The sequence below is a fragment of the Hemiscyllium ocellatum genome, chromosome 14 (genome assembly GCF_020745735.1).
Source record: "Hemiscyllium ocellatum isolate sHemOce1 chromosome 14, sHemOce1.pat.X.cur, whole genome shotgun sequence".
NCBI classification, from domain to species: Eukaryota; Metazoa; Chordata; class Chondrichthyes; order Orectolobiformes; family Hemiscylliidae; genus Hemiscyllium; species Hemiscyllium ocellatum.
Genome location: NC_083414.1, coordinates 74,777,270 through 74,802,210, shown reverse-complemented (window position 1 = coordinate 74,802,210; position 24,941 = coordinate 74,777,270). Strand labels below are relative to the sequence as shown.

Sequence of the window (24,941 nt, the reverse complement as noted above, 5' to 3'; positions counted from 1 at the left end):
GGGGAAACTGGAGCACCCGGAGGAAACCCAAGCAGACACGGGGAGAATGCGCAAACTCCATACAGACAGGCAGTCACCCAAGGCTGGAATTGAACCCAGGATGCTGGTGCTGTGAGGCAGCAGTGCAAACCACTGAGCCACCATGCCTGATGAATATGAATATTACTGAAAAGACAATCACATTGTTGAGATAGGCAAACAAACAAAAACAGCCTCTCTATTCAAAACACAGGCCACTGAAGAGCCCTAAATAATTATTCCAATGGTCCCTAACCAAACTTTGAGTAACCAGTTCCAGACTGTAAGATTCATTTCTAAACACTGGTTTTGTATCCCAAATGAAAGAGGGATGCTGGCCTAGTAGTATTATTGCTAGAGTATGAAGCCAGAAACTCAGGTAATTCTCCAAGGACTTGAGTTTGAATCCTGCTCACGGCAGATGGTGGAATTTGACTTCAATACAAATTTCTGTAATTAAGAATCTACTGATGACCATGAAACCATGGCCAGAAAGAAAGAAGTCTGAATGATTAATTGCCCTTCCTTTAGGGAAGGATTTCTGCCATTTTCACATGGTCTGGCCTACATGTGGCTCCAGAACCACAACAATGTGGTTATATCTCAACTGCCCTCTAAATGGCTTTGCAAACAACTAAGTTGTACTATTTGCTACAAAGTCTCAAAAAGAAATGAGACTAGACAGATCACCTATTCAGCTTGCCCAGGTCAATGACAAAAACAGCCTGTCGACCCTGCAAAGTCCTCCTTACTAACATCTGCAGGCTACTGTCAAAATTGGGAGAGCTGTCTCACAGTAGTGAAGTAACAGCATGACATAGTCATGCTCATGCAATCTTACCTTCCATGTACCATCCACCCTCAGTGGACGAATCAGTATTCCTCCATGTCGAACAACACTTTGCAGGAAGTAATTGAGATTGGTGCAGCATAAAGTGTATTTTATAGGGTGGATGGGGGTTTCAATGACTGTCATTAAGAGGGGCTCAACAGCAGCATTACTGGTCAAGTTCTAAAGGACATTGCTACTAGACTGGATGTGTCTCAGAATTCTGTCTCTAGAATCATTTAATCAAAGGTCAACCCGCAATTAGCATCCAGGACCGACGTCACAAACAGAGCTTTCTCGTTCTGTTCTTTCCTTTTTTTAAACCCACATTGTCCCAAAGTCAATCATTTTGTTATAGACTAGATTAGACCCACTCAAAATATATTAAGACCCTAACTATTTCATATTTCAAAGGTAAATGTGAGCTGCAGGTGTGCCAATATAATTTAATTCTTTGCTGTGAAATAATGTAGCCTTTGTGGAAAATCTGATTTTAAAAAGTTCTCTTGTTGCTGTCCAAATTTTTAAAAAGACATAGTCCTTACACCAGATGTGTTAGGATGAAGTGGATGGGGGACAATGCGAAATGTTCTCCACCCTATCACTATAAACAAACAAGCAATGCACACAGACTCTCAACATGTTCATGCCATCCAAGAGCAACGCCACGGGAGAGTGACCAATCCTCCGAACAGATGACGCCCACAACCTGAGCGGATTGGTTAATCGCCAGCGATCCACAAGGTCTGATTGGCTGAGCCCGTCGTCAATCACCCTACTCCCGCTGCTGTTCTAGTGGAGGTCGTCTTTTTTTTGGGAGTGGGGGAGGGTGTCAAAGGCGGCCAAGTCGTTGCCGAGATCCCCACCGGTGCCCTTGGGAGTGGGCCTCAGCCCACCTGCCTGCCTGTCCCCGGTACCCGAGCTTGAGCCCGACAAGCACTCGGCCCCTTCCCTGAGGATGAAACCACAACCCCCAACACCCAAGCTTCAGTCGACACCGCCGCAGTTAAAAGCCTCACTTACCGACAAAAAAACCTTTATTTCTTTGCTTTTAACATCACGTTCTTTCCTTCAGAGGTCATAGTTCATGACCTTGGCGCTTTTTTTTCCCCTCTGACGCGCATATGAGTGATTTAATCTCCGGAAGGAACCGGCCGAGGCGCATGCGCGGGCTGCCCGCCCCACTCTCGAGCTCTCATTGGCCGCGAAAGTACGGCGCCCCACATGCGCTCGACGGCGATAATCCGCAGTCTCCGGCGGGGTCTTCTCCATTGTCGGCTTTTTCCGGCGAGCCAGCTCCCCTTTCGGCCATTTCCGGCGAGCCAGCTCCCCTTTCGGCTATTTCCGGCGAGCCAGCTCCCCTATCGGCTATTTCCGGAGCCCGCTGTCCAGGCTTTGTGGTTCTGACGGATCTTGCCCGCAGGTTAGTGGCGGCACCAGACATCCTTTAACTGACTCGAGACCTTTATTAAATATGTTAAAGTTTTCTGGTCACTTTGCACAAACGGTTTCCTGTTTTCCCAAGGTAAGGCATTGAAGTGAGATGCTAGGTAATTAAAATTTCCGCTTTTATTTAAAATAAAACATTTTGGATCAGTTTGCTTTAATGTGAGGGAAATGAGCAGCAAGTGCGTCTTTTGAAGTTGTCACATTTATTATTTACTGTATCACAAACGTCTTAGAGGAACTTCAAACTCTTATGGTTAAATTCACAATTTATATTTTTTTTGCATCCGAAAGCAACAATGGAATGTGTGAAACGACTCAGAAAAAAAAAGTTCCATTCATGTTGCTTTGAAGAAAAATATATAAATCAGACAGTTAATGTATTAATGTGAAACGCTGTTAGCCACTTCCTACCTCCTAATCCTGTGTATATACAGATACATTGACAAAAATGATCACTGAAAAATGAATCATTATAAACACATAAAGAAGTGCTAACTGCCTTCACCTATAGAAGCAACCTCCCACTTCGAAGGGTCTGGGCAGTCAGTGAACTTAGAAAATGGTCATGGATAGGCCATGAAATAATATGCAGGCTACAGTGGGTGGGCAATGAATTAGTCTTGAGGTGAAATGCAAAATAGGTGGGCTGTAAGGACTGTACGGCCTACAAGTGGAACCTTTAGCCAGCTCATTTCAGCGCTCTGAGTTGTTTCTAGAGTAGCGCACCCAAAACTATCCTATATCCCTACAATGAAGATACTACTATTGTGTGGCCTTTGTATTGAGGTGAGTGATGCAGTCTGGGAAGTTTTCAAAGTCTAGCTGTATGCTTTTGTATGAAAATCTCCATAGGTGGCCCTGAGTGTCATGATATGCAGTGTCTCTGACTCAGATGATATCAAGTGTCGCTGGATGTGTTCAGGTGAAATACCGGGTGACTCTTTTTATCAGAGTGGTATGAAATTGGGTATTCCACCTCGAAAAGTCCCAGATGGCCTCCTTCTTCCATGATCGCAACTTCCCTTCCCATGTGGTTGATGATGTCCTCCAGCACATCTCCTCCACTTCCTGCACCACCGCCCTTGAAACCCAACCCCTCCCAATGCAACAAAGACAGAACCCCTTGCTCCTTACCTTCCACCCCACCAACCTCTGCATACATCGCATCATCCTCTGCCATTTCTGCCACCTCCAAACGAACCCCACTACCAAAGATATATTTCCCTCCCCAACCAATCAGCATTCCAGAGGGACCATTCCCTCTGTGATTCCCTCGACAGGTCCATGCCCCCTCACCAGCCCACACCCTTCTCCTAGCATCTTTCCCTGCCAGCGCAGGAAGTGCAAAACCTGCACCCACACCACTCCCCTCACCTCCATCCAAGGCCTCTAAAGATTCCTCCACATCTGTCAGAAATTTGCTGATGTCATTGACTGCATTTGTTGCACCTGGTGTGATCTCCTCTACATCGGGGAGACAGGACGCCTTCTTGCAGATCGTTTCAGAGAACATCTCTGGGACACTTGCACCCACCAATCCCACCGCCCTGTGGATGAGGATTTCAACTCCCCCTCAATTCCGTCAAGATCATGGAGATTCTGGGCCTCCTCCACCGCCAAGCCATTACCACCTGACGTCGGGAAGAAGAACACCTCATATTCCGCCTTGGGACCCTGCAACCACATGGAATAAGTGTGGATTTCAACAACTTCCTCATTTCCCCTCCCCCCACATTATCCTAGTCTCAAGCCTCCAACTCAGCATCGCCCTTCAGACCTGTCCATCACTCCCTCCTCTGACCTATCACCTTCTCCCTTCCCTTCAGCCACCTGTCACTTTCTCAGTTATCTTCCCCCCAACCCCATCCCCCTCCCATTTACCTCTCAGCCCCAGCCTACATGCTTAAATTACATTCCTGATGAAGGTTTTATGCCCGAAACGTCAATTCTCCTGCTCCTCGGATGTTGCCTGACCTGCTGTGCTTTTCTAGCGCCACACTCTCGACTATGATATTGGGTATGTCTGGATTTGATACTTTGTGCCCCAGTGAAAATTATGGATTTCTGTTTGAGAAACAGGGTGTCTCTGCAACTAGGTTCAAGTGTCCCTGACCATTAAATTAAAATCTCTTTCTGTCCAAATGTTAATAATAAATACATGAGAATACAAAAGGGAGGAGATTGCAGGGTGGCACTGACCCAAATATTTATTTCCTCTCTGGCCACAAGGGAGATGTCAGTGGACTGGAGAACTGCTAATGTGATGCCTGTAGTAATTGTAATGAAGTCAAGTAGGTGGATCGCATAGAATATGAGATCCCTGATTGAGGCTGTTAACCTGGACCAATTAAGAAGCCCTGGCTGACAGATATAGTATCAGAGGTTCTGTTCATTCTGAGAGCTAGGTCTGAGGAAGCTGGGTCGGTGCAAATACGACACACGTGAAAAAGAAAGGTGAGCTGGTGACAGGATACAGACCTCTGTGGAGTTATTTCAACAGCGACAAGAGTGGGATTAATAATGTAACCATGCAAAAGCATTTACTAGCTGAAGCCCAACTGGACTTCAAATAGACATTACAACTGACTTTGTCATTACAAAATGCCACAAGTGGAGCATATGAATTACAGGGTACGCCAATGGAAGTGGACACACTTGCCAGGCCGACTGAGCTTGGTGGAATACCACTTGATTGAAGACAATTGCATAGCCTCACTCAGGACATATCCTGAACAGAGGGATTCTAAGTCAGCCCACAGCAAAACCTCAAAACAAATCCAAGCCTCAGCCAAATGGTTAATATTTTCGTCAGGATCCAGGCTGGCAAGCCATTATAATAGCTGTCAGTATGCGGACTTGACTTAGTAAAGGAGGACCATTGGGCCTGAATTGAGTAAGAGAACTCATAGGCCAGTATCCAGAAGAGTGCACGTACTGACAAGCCCATTAACTTGTCTCTTGGAACAGTGAAGTTGCTTAGCAACATCCAAATGAGAATAAATCAAAATAGGCTTCTGGTTAAATAGTCACCCAGTTATAATGGAGGTTAATACCAGCATGGCTATATCAGTGATTGCAGAACCAGTCTTTACCAAAATTCACACTGGATCCCATCCCTTAAGTTTGCATAAGACCTCAACTGGATTGATAATCTGTACCAAGGAACCTTTACAGATTAAGGGTACAACTTAGTTCTTATATAAGAAGCAGTTGGTTCAGTTATCAGTTATTGTAGTGAAAGACTCAAGCCCAAACCTGTTGGTTGAGAGAGATTCACCTGCACTGGAGTAACATTTTTCAATTAGAAAATGGCTGCCTGAGTAAAGTCCTAATTAAATGCCTAGAAGTTTTCCAGGAAGGTCCAGCGACTATCGAAGGGCATCTTGCATGTTGACCAGGAAGCAATTTCATGATTCTGCAAGGCCCACTCTGTGCCCACTTGCCTTACATGCAAAAGTAGAGAAAGAAATCAGGAGGATGGAAAATGAAGGAATCATCGACCAGTATAGTTTGCAGAACGAGCAGCACCACTCAGACCAGTTGTGAAGCCAGATGATTCAGTTTGTTTTTGTGGGGATTTTAAACAAACGATAAACTGCTTCTCACAGCTCACATAGATTACTTATAGACAAAGCTGTGGGGGCGAGCCTTCACAAAGCTGGACATAGGCCATGTGTAAAAAGTGAGGTCTGCAGATGCTGGAGATCAGAGCTGAAAATGTGTTGCTGGTTAAAGCGCAGCAGGTCAGGCAGCATCCAAGGAACAGGAAATTCGACGTTTTGGGCCATGTGTACCTGCAGTTGTGGATAGATGAAGATTCCCAGAAGAACACTATAAATGATACTCATAATTGTTTGTATTGATATATGTGACTGCCATTTGGAGTATCATCAGCCTGTGCCATATTTCACAAGGTCTACCCCAAGGGTCACTATTTATCTGGATGATGTGCTACTAATGGGGAAGACCAAGAAAGAGAGCTTAGAGAACTTGGACATAGACTTCAAATGTTACTCCCAGGTGTGTGTTTGCCTTAGAAGGGAAAAATGTGTGTTCCAGGCACCCCAAGTTACCTACTTTGGCTACAGAGTCAACAAGATTGGGTTATAACCATTGGAAGATAAAGTGAGTGTGATCTGGCTCCCATTTCTGTTCCAGGGCTTAGAGCTTTCCTTGGCTTAGTGAATTATTACGGAAAGTTCATACATCGCCTACCCTCTGTTCTGGCACATGTTTCCTGAAGAAGGGCTTATGCCCGAAACGTCGATTCTCCTGTTCCTTGGATGCTGCCTGACCTGCTGCGCTTTTTCAGCAACACATTTTCAGCTAAGACATGTATTGAATAGTCAACCTTAGAAACGGTCTCACAGCCAACAGGTACTCTTTAGGGAAGTGAAGAAGCGGCTATCGTCACCTAAGGTATTGGCACATTATGATCCCAACCGAAATCTGGTCCTGACCTGTAATGCCGCCCCGTAGACTAAAGGGTAGTGTTGGCTCAAAGATGGCAAGAATAGGAGAAGAATCCCAAATAGCATATGCTTTCCAAACTTTGGCTAATACAGAGCGCAAATACCAGAATAGATAAAGAAGGACGGTTTGGTCATTTTTGGAGGGAGAAAGTTCCACCAATATCTTTACAGATGTAAATTTGTAATAGCAACTGACCACGAAACCCCTGCTAGGGCTACTCAAAGAGAATACAGCTATGCCACCCCATTGCTTCAGGTTGAATTCAGCAGTGGGTTCTCATTCTAAGTGCATACGATTCAAGTGGAACAGCATTTGACAAGCCAAGTAGCAAATGTAGATGCATTGATCCGCCTTCTGTTGGCGTTGGTGCACCGGTGGTGCTGCCTGAGTAAGAGGATGAATTTCTTGTGAAATGCTGGGCAAATTTAATTACATTTTTTGAGGAGATGACTAGGTGTGTAGATAAGGGTAGTGCAGTTGATGTACTTTATGTCTATTTCAGTAAAGCCTTTGAGAAGGTCCCGCACAGGAAGGCAAATGCACAAGGGATATAAGGTAATTTCCCAAAGTAGATACAAAATTGAAGGAGACAGAGGGTAATGACAGAAAGCTGCTTGAGTGACTGGAAATCCGTGTTTAAAGATGTACAACGGGAATCTGTGCTAGCTCTCTTATTTTTATGTAATTTATATAAATGACATAGATAACTGTATGGATGATTGGATTAGCAAGTTTGTAGTTGACACAAGGTTTGGTGGTTCACAGTGAACTTGAGTGTCTTGGGCTACAAGAAGACATAAAAAAGATGCTTGTGTGGGCAAGTAACTGGCAGGTAGAATTTAACCCTGCAAAGTGTGAGGTGTTACACTTGGGAAGGAGTAATTTGACAAAGAAGTGTTCAACGAATGGCATGATACTAGAAAGTTCTGTGGAACAAAGGCACCTTGGAGTGTTTGTCTGTAGATCTCTGCAGGCAGAAGGGCATGGACACTGACCTTCAATCGAGGCATAGCTTACAAAAGCAAGTAAGTCATTTTAGAGTTGTATTGAGCTTTGGTGAGATCACAGCAAGAGTACTACGTGCAATTCTGGTCACCACATTATAGGAAAGATGTGAATGCATTGGAGAGGATGTCCTCTGGGATAGAAAATGCTTGGGTTGTTTTCTTTGGAGCAGAGAAGACTGAAGGGTGGTCTGGTTGAAGAGTATAATATTATGAGGGGCATGTACAGAGTAGATAAGGAACAAATGTTCCCCATTGTTGAAGGGTCAGTCTCAAGGGGACATGGGTTCAAGGTGAGATGCAGGATGTTAAGGGGGGGATGTGAGGAAAATCTTTTTTACCAGGAGGGTGGTGACAGTTTATAGTGCATTGCCAAAGAGGGTGGTAGAGGCATGTTGCCTCACGTCCTTTTAAATGTACCTGGATGAGCATTTGGCATATCATAACATTCAAGGCTATGGGCCAAGTGCTGGTAAATGGGATTAGCTTGAAGGTCAGAAGTTTCTCACGTGTCATTGCAGACTGAATGGGCCAAAGGGCCTCTTCTGCACTGTATGATTCTATGATTCAAGGAGGAATTGCCTGGCTTCATTTTTTCCTCAAACTGGATAACCTGCAAGTCACTTTCATCCCAGTATATAAAATGTACAGGAAGGTGTCAATCAAGCAGCAAATCAGAGAAACAGATTTTAGTCACTTTGACTGGTTAATTTCAGTACGCACTAATTCTTATTTAGTGATGGTTTCATGAACTGACTTCATCTGTGGTCAGGCGATTTCAGCGATAATTTTAAGTTCATCTTTTTCCTTTTATTAAAATTAGGTGATAGAAGTTGAGAGTTGATAATTCATTTTTACCACTATCATTAACCACTATTTGCCCAGCATGGTATGTTATTTTATATATATCCAAAAAAAAAGTGTGATATGACCTTTTAAAATGCTCATACAATCTAACAACATAGTTTCCATAAGTCACGTGATAGTTGATTTACTGTCAGCCGAATAAGAGAATGTGCTAATGTGTTACCTCAGCAACAATCACAAGGGGAGATATTTAAAGTGTACTTAGTTCCAGGACAACACAATGGGACAACACCTTTCAAATGTGTGCAAATTCAAAGCTCTTGAAGAAATAGGAGGCGTAAAGGATCCAAAGTGAGAATTCCAGCCTAATTGACTTTGCTTTGTGGAATAATAATTATTTAAAGTTAAGATGGTAAACATCATAAGTTTTGATTTGCATAGGACAGGCTATGAAGTAATGATTTAGACAGGCCTCCAACTCTGAGTGACATTATCAAGTAGCATGAAGTTTCTCTGCAAGAGACCAGGCCAGACCCCTCAAAATATTTCAAGAAGGTAGCCAGAATCTAACTTTGCATTTTGTTTTAAGCAAGTGTACAGTGTATGTTGAGAATCAGCTGGTCAAACTAGTTAGTTTTAAACAAAACAGAATTTATTTACAAAATCACTGAATGGAACACAAAGAACAAAAAAACAGAATGCCAAATAATTTATCCTATCCAAAAACCCCACAGACTATCCCAAATTCATGATGCTGTTCCAAAATACTTGCAACAATCCCCATGAGCACCCCTTGGCACAAAAGGTAAAATGAAACATAAGTTCTTACAGGAGAGAAGTCGGAGAGAGAGAGAGGGACCAGCTGGGACCTGCTTCTGGCTCGAGCCTTTCTTCGCTTCAGCTGAGCTGCGAGAACTGGCCACTCTCCTGTCATTATACAAGTGTTTCTTTTAACTGGAAAGCCCTCTGCCTGAGGCAGTATCTGTTAGCTCTAAACACATTGGCTTTTGGAGCCTGTGTCGTTTACAACCTTTCTGAAGAAAAAGCCAAGGAACAGCTTTGTCACAAGAGGAAGGTGAGTAGTTAGAGGTCATGATCTGTATTGGTACTAACAACATAGGCAAGAATAGAGATGAGGTCCTGCCTCTAATTTTGTAATCTTAGGAATACTGTCTGTGCTACATACTAGTAAGGCCAGAAATAGAAAATATTAAACCGTTGAACCGTAATGCTGTCTTCCAACCTCTTCTGTCAGGCAAAAGATACAGAAGTTTAACACATTCGCGCGCACACACACACACACACACCAACAGGTTCAGGAACAGCTTCTTCCCTGCTGTTATTAGACTGCTGAATGGACCTCTCTAATTTCAAATAATGTTGATCTTGCTTTGTGCACCTCCTGTGCAACCGTCGCCTTGTATGCATCGCTCTGTCTAAGCACCCTAAGATCTGTACGTCATTGTTTGCCAGGATCTGCCTGTACTGCTCGCAAACAAAACTTTTCACTGCAGTTGGGTACGTGTCTGATGAAGAGCTTATGCTTGAAACGTCGACTCTCCTGCTCCTCAGATGCTGATTGACCAGCTGTGCTTTTCCAATGCCACACTTTCTTGACTACACGTGGCAACAATAAATCAAACCAAATCAAATAAACTTGTGGCTAGATAATTGGTGTAGGAGGGAGGGCTTTAGATGTCAGAATCACTTTGATCTCTTCCACGGTAGGAGGGACCTGTACAAAGAGGACAGGTTGCACCTAAACTGGAGGAACACCAATATCCTTGCAGGGAGATCTGCTAGTGCCATTTGGGAGGGTTTAAACTAGTGTCACAATTTGTTGGAAATCAGAGTAGAAGGCAGAGGTCAGTTTAAGTAAGTCGAATAAGAAGATCAAAACAGGGCCAGGTTAATGGTACGACTGTGGTCTGAAGAATATTTATTTTAATGTGAAGAGTATAACGGGTAAGGCAGATGAGCCAGAATTAGTACATGGAACTACGATGTTATAGTCATTAGAGAAACTTAGTTGAGAAAAAGGCAGGAGTGGCAGCTCATTGTTCCGGGTTTTAGATGTTTCAGATGTGATAGAGTACGAGTAGGGGCATTGCATTACTGATGAAGAAGAATGCCCTAAAGAGCTGCATTAAAGAGGATATCATGGAGAGCTCATCTAGTGAGGCCATATGGTAGAACTCAGGAATAAGAAACTCAGCAATCACTATAATGGGGTTATACTGTCAGTGTCCCAGGAGCCAGCAGGAGATAAAGGAACAGATATATATGAAAGTGCAAAAATGACAGGTTTGTTGGGGTAGTGTTTAAGAAAGGTGCTAAGGACAAGCCAGGAAACCACAGACCAGTGAGCCTGACGTCAATGGTAGGCAGATTGTTGGAGGGAATCCTGAAGGACAGGATGTACATGTATTTGGAAAGGCAAGGACTGATTAGGGATAGCCAACATGGCTTTGTGCGTGGGAAATCATGTCTCACAAACTCGATTGAGTTTTTTTGAAGAAGTACCAAAGAGGATTGATGAGGGAAGAGCAGTGGACGTGATCTATATGGATTTCAGTAAGGCATTCAACAAGATTCCCCATGGGATACTGATTAACATGGTTAAATCTCATGGAATACAGGAAGAACTAGCCATTTGGATACAGAACTGGTTCAAAGATAGAAGATGGATGGTGGTGGAGGAGGGTTGTTTTTCAGACTGGAGGCCTGTGACCAGTGGAGTGCCACAGGGATCAGTGCTGAGCCCCCTACTTTTCATCATTTATATAAGTGATTTGGATGTGAGCATAAGAGGTACAGATGGCAAATTTGCAGACGACTCCAAAATTGGAGATGTAGTGGACAGTGAAGAAGGCCACCTCAGGAGTACAACAGGAACTTGATCAGATGGTGCAGTGGGCTGAGAAGTGGAATTTAATTTAAATAAATGTGAAGTGCTGCATTTTGGGAAAGCAAATCTTAGCAGATCTTATACACTTAATGGTAAGGTCCTAGGGAGTGTTGCTGAACAAAGAGACCTTGGAGTGCAAGTTCATAGCTCCTTGAAAGTGGAGTCGCAAGTAGATAGGATAGTGAAGAAGGCGTTTGTTATGCTTTCCTTTATTGGTCAGAGTATTGAGTACAGGAGTTGTGTCGTCATGTTGCGACTGTACAAGACTTTGGTTTGGCGACTTTTGGAATATTGCATGCAATTCTGGTCTCCTTCCTATCAGAAGGGTGTTGTGAAACTTGAAAGGGTTCAGAAAAGCTTTACAAGGATGTTGCCAGGGGTTGAGGATTTGAGCTATAGGGTGAGGTTGAATAGGCTGGGGCTGTTTTCCCTTTAGCGTCAGAGGCTGAGGGGTGACCTTATAGAGGTTTATAAAATCATGATGGGCATGGATAGGATAAACAGACAAAGTCTCTTCCCTGGGGAGTCTAGAACTAGAGAGCAAAGGTTTAGGGTGAGAGGACAAAGATATAAAAGAGACCAAAGCGGTAATTCTTTTCACGCAGGCGTCAGTACGTGTATAGAATGAGCTGCCAGAGGAAGTGGTGGAGGCTAGTACGATTGCAACATTTAAAAGGCATCTGGATGTGTATATGAATAGAAAGGGTTTCAACGGATATGGGCTGGGTGCTGGTGGGCGGGACTGGATTAGTTTGGAATATCTGGACCGAAGGGTCTGTTTCCATGCTGTACATTTCTATGACTCTAGTGGATGATTTTAATTTCCTTCATATTAAGTGGACTCCTTTAGTGCCAGGGCTTAGAGGGGGCAGAATTTGTTTGGTGCATTCAGAAGGGTTTTTTGAAGTAATATGTATATAAAGGTAGTTCTTCTATAACGCGTGTTTCATAAACCTGATTTGGCTGTAATGCGATTTGTGAATTGCAGGCTGTTGTTTAATGAAGCGAACTCCCATCCACTGTTATGTAGGGCCATCCCTGTATTACCAGCCAGCTGTGATTTATTCTGCTGACGCATCTATTGCAACAGGTTGTTGTCTGTGTGCACGTACTTTTTCGCTGCTATCTGCAACTAAGCTGGGGGAAGCAAACATTGGAATATTTTGTTGAAATGCTTACTGGGATTATGCATGGACTTAGGGGTTGGAATCTGAGGAATGGGATGAAAGACAGAGAAAGAGAGGTAGAGAATGAAAGAAGGTACAAATACAGTGATGCCCAATGAGTGTTTGAGAGTAAACGGGGCCATTTGTTAAGCAGAGGCTCAGTTGCTGGCTATCCAAAGCTTCAACACACGATGACTTTGCAATAGAAGGTGTATGTGTGTGGAAGGGGAAGGTGTGAAACTATGGAAGGACCACTAGCAACCCTCCCCACCCCACACCACCCATCCCCAAGTTATGCCTGATCCAAGTTCACCCAAATTTTAGGTGGGGGGGGGGTGTGAGGATCTGAGAGTCTTGGCCCCTTGTTCTCTCTGAAACCTGAGACCCGTTAAAACCTCCAGCCATTCAGACCATCCCAGCCCTTTAGCCACCCCCTCAATTTTACTTGCACCAAAAAAAACTTTTGGAAATTTCACGAAGGATAATGGCAGAGAGCCAAGTTTTGGATAAACGCCACTCCACAAAGAGAACACAATAATGCATCGGGGAATTTCGCTTGTAACAACTTGACATTACTGTAACTGACCAGAAATGGAAAGGTTTGCTAGACTGGAGTCCTTAACCCTGTTTTTCCAATAGGCCCCATTACTTCTATAGTGCAATTTTCTATAAGATTGCATCACATGAAAATGCAATTACCACATTATTAGGAGAACTATCTGTAGTCCAACTAGGGAAGGGGCCATGCTAGACCTTGTAACCAGAAATGAGCCCATCCAGGTGATCGAAGTTGCATTAGGGGTCCATTTTGGGGAACATTATCCACTTGTGTTGATACTTTAGGGAGGCATGGACTTACACCCTGAGATTTCTCTGTATGTCAATGCTCGTAAGGGTCCTGCCATTTACTCAATACTTTTCTCTTGCATTTCACCTCCGAAAATGATTACTTCACATTTGACCGAATGAAACTTGTGTCTGCTATTTCTTCTCCCAACTTTCCAACTGATCTATATCCTGCTGTATTTTGTGACAACCTTCCTCATCATCTATAACTTCACAAATTTCCTGTCATCTGCAAGGCTTCTAATCAGACCAACTGTGCTTTCCCAGCCACAGTTTTCCACTCTGACTCTCCTACTATTTTTTCATCCAAATTATTTATTTATATTTCAAAAACAAAGGTCCCAGCATAGATAGTTGCAGAAGACTACTAGCCACAGACCTCCAGTCAGAAAAGCACCCCTTCACAACTACCCTCTGACATCTATGACCAAGCAAATTTTGTATCCTATTTGCCAACTCATCATAGAAGCCATGTGACTTAATCTTCCGAACCACAAGAGACCTTCTCAAATGCTTTGACATCAACTGCCCTAAAGTCATCAATTATTTTCATCACTTCCTCAAAAAACTCAATCAAATCTGTGAGACAAACCTCTTCTGCAAAAAGCCATATTGATAAGCCCCAATAAGACCATTATTTTTCAGATGCCAGTAAATCTTATCTCTAAGAATCTATTCCAATAATTTTCCTAATACTGATATAAGGCTCTTCAGCCTACAATTTCTTGATTATTTCTGTTTCCCTTCTTAAACAAAGAAACAACACTGACTATTTACAGTCTTCTGGAACCTCTAGGTGTATTATTCCCAAACTATTCAAAACCTCTGAAAATATTTGGACATAACAAGATCATACTCTGATCTGACTGGATCTTAGTGATTAATGCAAAATGGGTGAACAACATAGCACATAGGACTATACAGCACAGGAATAGGTCCTTCAGCCAAACATGATGCCAAAATTAAACTAATTCTGCTGCCTGGTCATGTTCCATATCCTTCCATTCCTTGCATATTTCATAGAATCATAGAATTCCTACAGTGTGCAAGTAGGCCATTTGGCCCTTCGAGTCAACATCAACCTTATAAAGAGCATCCCACTCAGACCTACCGCCCTACCCTATGCCCACACTTCCCATTGGTAACCCACCTAATCTGCATGTCCCTGGACACTATGGGCAAGTTAGCATGGCCAATCAACCTAACCTGCATATCTTTGGATTGTAAGAGGAAACTGGAGTACCCAGAGGAAACCCATGCATACACAGGGAGAACATGTAGACTCCACAGACAGTTGCAATCATAGATATTCATGTGCTTATCTAAAAGTCTGTTAAATGCCCCAATTATATCTGTCTCCACCACCACCACCCCTGGCAGCATGTTCCAGACTCCTAACACTCTCCGTGTAAAAAACTTGCCCCCATATCTCCTTTGAACTTGCCCCCTCTCACCTTAAATGCATGTCCCCTAGTTTTTCGACTCTGGGAACAAGGATTCTGACTATCAACCCTATCTATGTATCTCAATTTTATACACTCCTATCAAGTCTGCACTCAATCTCTGCCTCTCCAGAGAAAACAACCCAAGTTTATCTAGCCTCTCTTTTTAGTTCATACCATCTAATTCAGCCAGCTTCCTGGTAAACCCATTCTGCCCCATCTCCAAAGCCTCCACATCCTTCCTGTAATGTGGTGGCCAGAATTGAATGCAATACTCTAAGTGTGGCTGAAATAAAATCACTGTAAGAGGTGTAAATCCTACCACCACCCTCCCGACCCCCAACCTCACCCCCATCCAAGGCCCTAAAGGATCTTTTCACATCCGGCAGATATTTTCTGCACATCCACCCACTTCATTTAGTCAATTCATTGCTCTCGATGTGGTCTCTCCAACCTTGGTGAGACAGATGCCAAATGGAGCATTTCAAGGAATATTCCTGGGACACATGCACCCAAAAACCCCATCGTCCTGTGGCCGACTACTTCAACTCCCCATCCAACTCTATCAAGAACATGCAAGTACTGGGCCTCCTCCACCGCCAAATCTAAGCCACCAGATGCCTGGAGGAAGAACTCCTCATCTTCTGCCTTCTAACCCTTCAACCACCCGACATCAATGTCGACTTGACTTGTTTCCAAATTTCCCCTCATACAACTTCATCCCAGATCCAACTCTCCAACTCAGCACTGCCCTCTTGACCTGTCCCAACTGTTCATCTTCCTTCCCACCTATTCGCTCCACCCTCCCCACTGACCACACCCCACCTGCATCCACCTATTGCTTTCCCAGCTACCTTCCCTTCAGCCTCACCCCCACCCTCCTATTTATTTCTCAGCTGCCCCCTCTCAATATTACTGATGAAGGGTTTATGCTCGAAATGTTGATTCTCTTTGAATGCTGCCTGACCTGCTGTGCTTTCTCAGTGCTGCACTTTTCTACCCTGACTCTCCAGTATTTGCAGTCCTCACTTTCACTCATTCATGTAGACAATAGCCACTGCTCTTGCCTCATTGATTACCTTTGTCATCTCCTTGAAAAGTTCAATCAAGTTCGTAAGACATAACCACTTGCACAAAGCCATACTGACTGTCCCTAGTTAAGTGATGCTTTTCCAAATGCGGGTAAATCCTATCCCTAAGAGTTCTCTCCAATAGCTTCCCAACCACTTACCGGTCTATAGTTTCCTGGATTATCCCTATTTTCCTTCTTGAAATAAGAAATAACACTAACTACTCACCAGTCCTTTGGGACTCTTCCAGTGGCTAGCGAAGATACAACGATCTTAGTCAAGGCCCCAGCAATCTCCTTTCTTGCCTCTCTTAAACTAAGCTAAGAACTAGCTTCACTTTTTTTTAATTCCCCCATGGGACATGGGAACCATTGGTGGCCACGCCTAGTTGCCCTTGAGAAGATGGTGGTGAGCTGCCTCTTAAACCGTTGTCGTCTACAACCTGTAAGTTGACCCACAATGCCCTTTAAGAAATTCTATGATTTTGATCCAGCAACAGTGAAGAAATGACAATATATTTCCAAGTCAGAATGGTGAGTAGCTTGGAAGGGAGCATGTAGGTATTGGTGTTCCTATGTATCTGCTGACCTTGCCCTTCTAGATGAAAGTGGGGGTTGTGGGTTTGGAATGTAATGTCTTAGGATTTTCTCCATCATTGCCATGATAGAAAAAAGCTTCTCGGCCTCTCTGAACCAGTAATAATGAGAATGTGCTGGTATTGTCTTTCAGCATGATTCCACACAAATTGAGCAACACCCTAGATGGTTCCCCCAGCACTGCAATGGGAATTTTGTGTTCTTGTTTTGCTTCCCCACTCCTTTTTTAGAGCCTTGTCACCTCCTTGTGGAGGCATGGCCAGGAAAAATGATAGCTTATGCAGGCTTCACCCCTCCTTGCAGTTTTGGAAAGTTTATGAGACATACTCTGCATGTTCCTGTGCTTCATTCTTCATCAATATGTCCATGAAGGCGGTCTCCTTTTCCTCATCAGTACTCTTTTTTTAAATAGCAGTCCAGAACTCCATCTGCTTCAGTTTACATTTGAGTAATTTGCGTTATTTCTCACTTCTGTGTCAACTTGTTGGATCTTGATCAGGATCTTTGTGTGTCTGCGTGTTCATTGTACCAAAGTGCATCATCTCAAACTTCACCATATTGAACTTCCATCCATCTGCCAGCTCCAGCAAAGTGGCAGGATCTTTTTGCAGTTTTGCACTGTCCTCCTCATAGTTTATGGTACTTCCAAGTATTCTGACATCAGCAAACTTTGAAATTGTTCTCAAGGTCTCAATCATTTGTTTGTTAGGAAAAAACAAGAATCACAATCAAATTCCTGAGGATCTCCACTACAAACCTACTGTCAGCTGGTAGAATTCACATTAACCATTACTCTGTTTCTTATCTTGTCATTCCTTTTTGTCCATAGTGTACCAGTCATAAATGATTATTCCATGACCAAACATCATTCACAAGACTGTTGCATGGCACTGTTTCAAATTTCATTTCTGTATGTCTTTTTGAAGTCGACCATATCAATAGCCATCTCTGTCACCTCTTCACAAATACTTCAGTAGATTTATTAGACATAATATTATCTTACCAAGTCCATGCTGACTCTGAGGAGAAAGTGAGGACTGCAGATGCTGGAGATCAGAGCTGAAAATGTGTTGCTGGAAAAGCGCAGCAGGTTACACATCCAAGAAACAGGAGAATCGACGTTTTCGGCATAAGCATTGGTAAACGTCAATTCTCCTGTTCCTTGGATGCTGCCTGGCCTGCTGCGCTTTTCCAGCAACACATTTCCATGCTGACTCTGCTAAATTCATCCATATTTTCCCGTTTAACTATTAATTCTATCCTGAATGAGTTTCTTTAGAGGTTTCCACATCACCCAAGTTAAATGTGATGGTGGACAGATCTTTACAGCCATTTTGAACAAAAGCAAAACATTTGTATTTCTCCATTCGTCCATTATCAACCCTGGTTCAAGTGAAGATTGAAAGATACTTGCCAGTACCTCTGCAATTTTCACTTTCACATAATACAATATTGTTGCATGTGTCTCATCTGCTCCTGGTGCTTATTAGATTGAAGTACCATCCGCTTAGCCAATTCTACCTCCTATTAACTTAAAATATTCTGTCACCATGATCTGAACAGCATCTGCCTCATAGGTAAAGGCAAATGTTAAGTATTAATTTAATACCACAGCTATGCCTTTTTGGTCCCCTTTTAATCTATAATTGGCCCTGTGCTCCTCCTTTCACTATTGATGTGCTTTGGCATATTTTTTAATATTAGCTGCCAGTCTTTATTTTTGTAATAGTCTCTGATTCTCATATTTCCTTTTCACTTCCCTTTTGAAATTTCTGTACTTTGGTTTTCAATTGTGTTTACTACACATCTTCCTTAAGCTCCTCTTGTTTTCTTTAATTTCTGTCTCCTTAGTGATCCAGGGAGCTTTGAATGTGTTTGTCTCACCTTTTCCTTTTGTGGGAGTATATCTTAAGTGTGCCCGAACCATCTTCTCTTTTGAAGGTAGCCAATTGTGCAGGTACTGTTTGCTCCACCAACCATTCACAGAATCACAGAGTTGTGTTACCATGCAGAAAGAGGCCATTCCTATCATGCCTGTACCAGTTCTGTTATTGGTGTGCCAATCTCCTGCTTTCCTCTTATATCCCTGCACAACATTTCTATCCAAGTAATCATTCAGTGCCTTCTTGAATGCCCCAGTTGAACCTGCCTCATCGCATTTCCAAAGCAGACAAGCAGGAGGCTGGAAGAACACAGTTAGCCAGGCAGCATCACGAGGAGAAGAAGTCGACATTTCAGGTGTAACCCTTCTTCAGGACATTTCCATGCAGTGCATTCTATACCCGAACCATGTGGTGTCTGAAAAAGTTTTTCTCACATCACCATTGCTTCATTCATTTTAATCTATGCCTCATCATATTGTTGGATTGTCCTGGCTGAAGGTGGCTTAAAAATGGTTGTCAATGCATCTTAGTTGACATAAAATGGTGAAGAAGGTGTTTTTAGCAGGACCATGTCTGGTATAGCATTCAAGCGAATAATAAGTTAGGACAATGGTAACTGTGTAGAAAATATATCCAAGGTAACAAGATTAAGATAGCATTCAAAGGGTCTTATAAAACATACTGCTGCAGTTGTTTTTACAGAGACAGTTGGTTAAGGACACCTTGAATATGTTGATAGTAGAATTCCATCCCTAGCTGACTTAAAGTCTGAGCCCCATCACAAATAGATTTACTTTAGTTAAGATTCACAGATAATCATAGCTATAGAATTTGAAAATATATATATATATATATATATATGTGTGTGTGTGTGTGTAATTTTCTTTAAAAACATACACACAATAAGCATTAAAGACAGCCTTAGATGGTAAGTTTGTTGGCAGGATGCAGGAAGCATGGATCACTAGTGAGTGAAAGACCACACTATGTGAGGGCTCTGTACTCAGAATGGTCTGTACCCCTAGTTCATTTGGTACCTTCACAGTAATGAAAGGCCCACACACTGCTGACATGGGGAATTGAATTGCAGGTGCAGAAATTAGCATCCACTGGATTGAGTAAGATGCATTGTAAAAGGCCCAAGGATAAATATAAAGATCTCTCGTAATCTCTTCTCTCGTAAAGTCATGAGAAGACCTGGGATTGTCCATTGGGCTGCCCATCACTGACCATGCAGTCACATGATTAACCAGATTGGATGTGTATGTACTCAATTAGTAATGCGATTGGTTTGTAATAATCAGAGGTGGATTGAAAACAAATGTATAAATATTTATGTCTTTCCTTTATTCAGTGAAGAAGCTTTTGGAGCCCCAGAGATTTTTTCCCACGAGGTTAACATTGATAAACCCTTTAATGCTAAACCTGGACTCCAGGTGTTGAATGATTTATTTAGTCCTCCTACCCAACAGTTTGGCGTAGTTGGCAGGATGCAGGAAATATGGGCCACTAGTGAGTGAACGACTACCCTTTGTGAGGGCTCCGTATTCAGATTGGTCTGTACCACTGGTTCATTTGGTGCTCCTTTATGATATCATATCTGAATCGTTCACTGGGTCCACTCAGTCTCAAAGAGAGAGGGATAGTGATTGATGTGGCTCGTAGTCGGTTACAACTAGCCAGAGAATCACCCTTTTTAGATCCTCCGGATGGATTAAGTCAACTGAGTGACATTTTGTAGGTTGGGACCTCTGGTTTGATTGCGTGGGCAGGACTTAAACGAGAAGGCCGGACCAGGACCGAGATTTATGTATGTGTTTGCTGGCACATAGTGATCACTATCCGGAACTCCATCTGGCGAACTGCTTCCAGCGTGGGTTGAGTTAACTGGGAAGAATTCCACTTCCTTCAGTGGGTAAATGTGGGGACCTTTGATCTGGCGAGCTGTGTTGTAGGACTCCAACAAAAAGGCTGGACTGGTGCACACAGAATAAGTTTCCCCGGCTGGTGTGCTCACAGTTTTACCAGTGCAGCAAGCAGGGTTCAATCTTTGAGACTCGCCCACTTGCTACAGCCATAAACAATAATGGCCACAACAGTAAAACAGAATGAAACCGAGAGATCCCTAACATGATTCTTGACACAAGAAACTAATTAACTAAATGGTTAAAACTAATTGGAACCCCAGAAACCCAACTATTTTATAAAGAATAGAAAAACAAACAAGATAAATACTTAATTTTGGCACTTTGAACTCATGTAGAATTAAAAGAGATTGTTTTTGGTCAACTGACATTAATCACAGCTGAGAAAAATGGAGGTAAATTTATCATGCCTGTGTGCAATAGGGGCTGGTTCTGAATGTAAAACTATTGCACCATCTCACTCTCACTACGAGCAAAGAATAAACATAAAGTTTAAAAACTGAGATCGGAAGAAAGTAAGAAAGTGTTCATACATCATAGGAGAGGGATAGAGCATTTTGTGTCCGATTGATGTGATAACTCCTGTCTGGACATGAATGTGAGTGTCTATAGCCCCTAAACTAAGTGTTGACTCTTTGTGGTCTACGTTGTATGTATCTTCTTCGTTCATTGGTTTTTAAATGTTGTCTTGTGTAATTTATGTGTTTTTATTCCATGGAGCTTGAGAGCTGGGGATACTTAAGTTTAATTTGTGTTTTGGGAACATGTGGTGTTGTGAAAGTACGGTGTGTACCTGTATCAGTTTGGAACATGTATGATTAATATAATGTCCCTTTAAGGAACAATCAGTGGTTGAATACAAGAAAAATCTGCTACAAAATGTTGATTTAGAATTTGTTTTTCAAAGATTGGTGAAAATTTACCTCTTGCAATTGGTCGCAGTTGATTAACTTTAATTGAAGAAGGAAAGATTAAGTCAAAAGACACAACCAATTTCCTCATTCCTCAAAATGATTTACTATCTGTGTTGTGTTTTGTTTAAGGGAAGAGTCTTGGGTAAATGTATAATTTTAGAACCACAATGGTCAAATGTTTGCAATTTCATTTTCTGGCCAGAGTGAACTTGCAAATATTATTTTAACACATGGATGAATCTTTAATGTCGGATGATAAGCTTTGCTCATCTTAAATGTCTACTGATGTGAAATGGTGCTCTAAGAAATAAGGAAATTGGAATTTTAGAAAATTAATTCTCTTTGAATGAAATTAGCTGATATGTTCTAAAATCTGAGAAAATTAAAATCAAAGAGTTGATGAAAAGTCTAGAATCTAACAAAGGAGGTAGGTTTTTCCTTTTGTTGGGTCGGGACTGCCGACCCCGTGCTCGTTTCAGAGGAATGAGACACCAGGCCAGATTCAAAGGATACAAAGATTTCTTTATTCCGAGAGCGAATTGTACAGTGAGCGGCTTCGCGTATTCCCTGACTGAGACAATAGTTCTACAAAGATTGATCAACAGTCATTATAACTTATCGCTGGTTTCAATGGGGATTCACGTCATCGGGGACATCGGCATTAAATTTATCCATGCTCTGTTTCGATGGTATAATTTACACCTTTCAACTATTACCGGTTTTCCTTTGTTGGTTTTGAATTTCCAGGTTCTGGCTGACCTGATCTAATCTTCAGGGAATGTGGTCCCAGACAGACAGTCTTGCAATTGTTAGTTTCCCTGCATGGCTGTGTTTAACCCTTTAGGGACTGAATCTGACAATGTCTGCTGTAGTACTAATAGCACATTGTTTAACCCCAACCTAAGGCACCCCAGTACTGAATTACCCTGGCGCCCCAACACTTTGTTCAGCAATGAATCATAACGCATGGCTCTTACTTCTGCACAGGAGGAAGAGGAGTTGCTAGCATAATTACGTCCAAGAGCCTTCGCCCCATCCATTTTTAAATTAGCAGTGAACTACTATTAATTAATCCATTCTCCTTGAAGCGGAATGAATGGACACTGTTTTGTTTTACAGATAACTGAAGATACATCTGCCAACAGCTCCGAATTTGTGAACTTGTATACAGACTTTCAATGCCTCAACACAATGATGGATGAGGCAGCCTCAAATCATCAAACCATTGGTTTTAATGCACCTCACATTGGAGAACTATTGTGGGAACATTAAATATATGGAGTATCAGACATTTCAAAACCACTAAGCCTGGGTACATTTAAGCTGAAGAAATAATATTAAGTTGATATTTAAAAGGAACAGTTATGTGAAATTTAAAAGGATTCTGAAAAATAATAAAATGCATGTGCACACAGTCTCAGTGGTTTCAATGCATGGAAGAAAAATGATTAGTGACTTTGGTGAAGAAAATGAAATACTGGATTTGGACAAATTTTCACATAGATAAATAATCTATCCATCATGAGTTTTCAAGTAATTCTTTTTTCAAAGTACATTACAAAGTACAATCAAACAGAAATGTTTGACTTCTGTTTTGAGATATTATAACAATATGTTTCACTGGACTGCTAATCTCTCTAGAACTCAGGAATTAGACAGAATGATAATAGTTGAGTCACAAAATTGGATGACGGCAGGTGATTAAGGATGGAGAGTGGTGGCAGAGAAAGGCAAACAAAATTAGAATAATGGGTTCTGACAGCAATTGAGGTTAACATATATTCTAGCAAAAGGGAAGTTTAAATGTGGGCACTAAGTCCATACCATACGATTGGTGATGCTTGTGTACTTGTCTTTCTTTTTAAGAGAACTGAATTTGATGATTGGGCCAATACCCAAGGCATCAGGACCATACATGGAGAAATAAGTAAAGTCTTTTAGGAGATAGTTTTAAGATGGTGTCAGCAGAGTAGCAGCATTTAAGCTACTGAACCTTGGGCTCATTCACTCCCGTCTGCTTTTTTTCTTTTCTCCTTTTTGTTTTTGTTATTGCTTCTTTTTCGTTTCTTTTTACCTTTAAAACCTCAGTGGCACTGGCATTGGTATTGGCATTGGTGAGAATGGGCCCTGGGCAGAATGGCAGCACAGCCCAGGGAGCAGGAGTAAATATTGAAGGGCAAGTGTCCAGCAGTAGCAGCAGCAATACCAGGATGAGGTGGATGTGGGTCACCTGTCCCCGAAGCTCCCCGGCGAGTGAGCAACAGGTCCAAGGCTTAATTCCCAGATCCAAACTCACAGGCTGAGCCAAGGCTCTAGATCCATAGCTAGGCCCAGCTGCCTGACAGCTAAGCCAGCAATAGAGGAGGATTTGGTAGTAGCGCAGGTCCCTGTGGCACTGGCAGTGGCTTCAGCAAGGTTGGCCCAGCGTGAACTTATGGTGGCAGTGGAATTGACAGAAGTGAGATAGTGCCATAGAGTGGCAACTCTTTGTTCCAGCAGTGGCAGCATGTCCAAGCGCAGTTGCAACAGTGTTGTTAGTTTAGCAGCAAGGACGAGAGGATTGGGGTAGAGGAGCCCATCTGGCCTCTGGCTGAGCTAAAAGTGGAGAGCTGTCAAGAGACCACCTAACTTTATTCAGATAAGGCTATAAAGATGAACTTTATTGTTTTATTTTTATGGCTTTATCATCTGTGTTTTGATTTATTTTCTGTGTTTAAAGACAGCGCCAAAGAGTGGCGACACCTAACAACACTTTTCACTGCATTTATAATACATAGATGTGACAATAAATGAATTAAATCAAATCAAAAGATCATATGAGAGTCAAGAATGCATGACATGACCTTGGGTTACCAATGTAATTGTGCAAAAGTGATAGTTACATCTGAAATAAATATTATGAGGGAATACATGGTTTAAATGCACTGACGAATACATCTCAGGCACATACACCTATTTGTTAAAATTGTTAGGTCTGGAAGAGCACAAAAATGTAGTTTGAATGATAAGGCACTGAAATAATTTCACAGAGGTCACTATCCCGTCACCAAATCACCCTTCATTTACTTGATCACAGTACACGGACTGTTGCTAGCCAGCTCGGAGTCAGTCCTCCGAATTGAGGAGATTCTAATCTCCTGGTTATATATTTTTTTCTTTCTTTTGATATTCTAAAACCTCCTGCTTATATGTTTTTCCCCTCATCCCACACTACTGCCAAGCAGCAGTAGTACTTATTTTTCTACAGCACCCATGTTGTGTGCATGTAGGTGTGGGACACAGAGACGGAAATCAAGTGCAGAAAACTTTATTCATATTCTACCACCAAAAAGGAAAAAACGTACTGAGTGGCCAGTGACAAGCAGTGCCCTGTTCCTTAAGGGCAAAGCCTATGTGAAACAAAAAGGTGAAGGGAAGGGAAGGTAGGGGTTAAATCAAAATAGAGTTGGAGGTGCCCATCCCTCCCTGGAGATAACTCTTGTTTATATATGTTTTGTTTTGACACCGTGAAGGAATATTGAGTGCAGAAAGCTTCCACTACCAGGAATAAAAAAAACACCTGAGTGACCAGTGGCAAGCAATGCCCTTCTCTTCAAGGACAATGCCTATGT

General features: G+C 42.4%; 2 protein-coding genes across 6 annotated transcripts in view; one reads left to right on the top strand and one right to left on the bottom strand.

Annotated features, from left to right (window-relative positions):
* The window catches only part of LOC132822429 (nuclear receptor subfamily 2 group C member 2-like), a 198,593-nt gene extending 196,575 nt beyond the window's left edge, over positions 1 to 2,018 (bottom strand). For all 5 annotated transcript variants that reach the window (XM_060835809.1, XM_060835811.1, XM_060835810.1 and 2 more), the window contains exon 1: positions 1,871 to 2,018. The gene's annotated coding sequence lies outside the window, so the exon portion shown is untranslated. The remainder of the gene's footprint in view (positions 1 to 1,870) is intronic.
* LOC132822430 (skin secretory protein xP2-like) lies at positions 2,000 to 22,726 on the top strand. Its single transcript, XM_060835814.1, has 2 exons — positions 2,000 to 2,270; positions 22,450 to 22,726. The coding sequence occupies exons 1-2, from the start codon at positions 2,011 to 2,013 to the stop codon at positions 22,451 to 22,453; spliced, it is 264 nt and encodes an 87-aa protein (XP_060691797.1). The 5' UTR covers positions 2,000 to 2,010; the 3' UTR covers positions 22,454 to 22,726.
* The last annotated feature ends 2,215 nt before the right edge of the window (positions 22,727 to 24,941 follow it).

Excerpts from the sequence above, each read along its gene's own strand:
- LOC132822430 (XM_060835814.1), top strand. The coding sequence starts at position 2,011 with ATGCGCGGGCTGCCCGCCCCACTCTCGAGCTCTCATTGGCCGCGAAAG.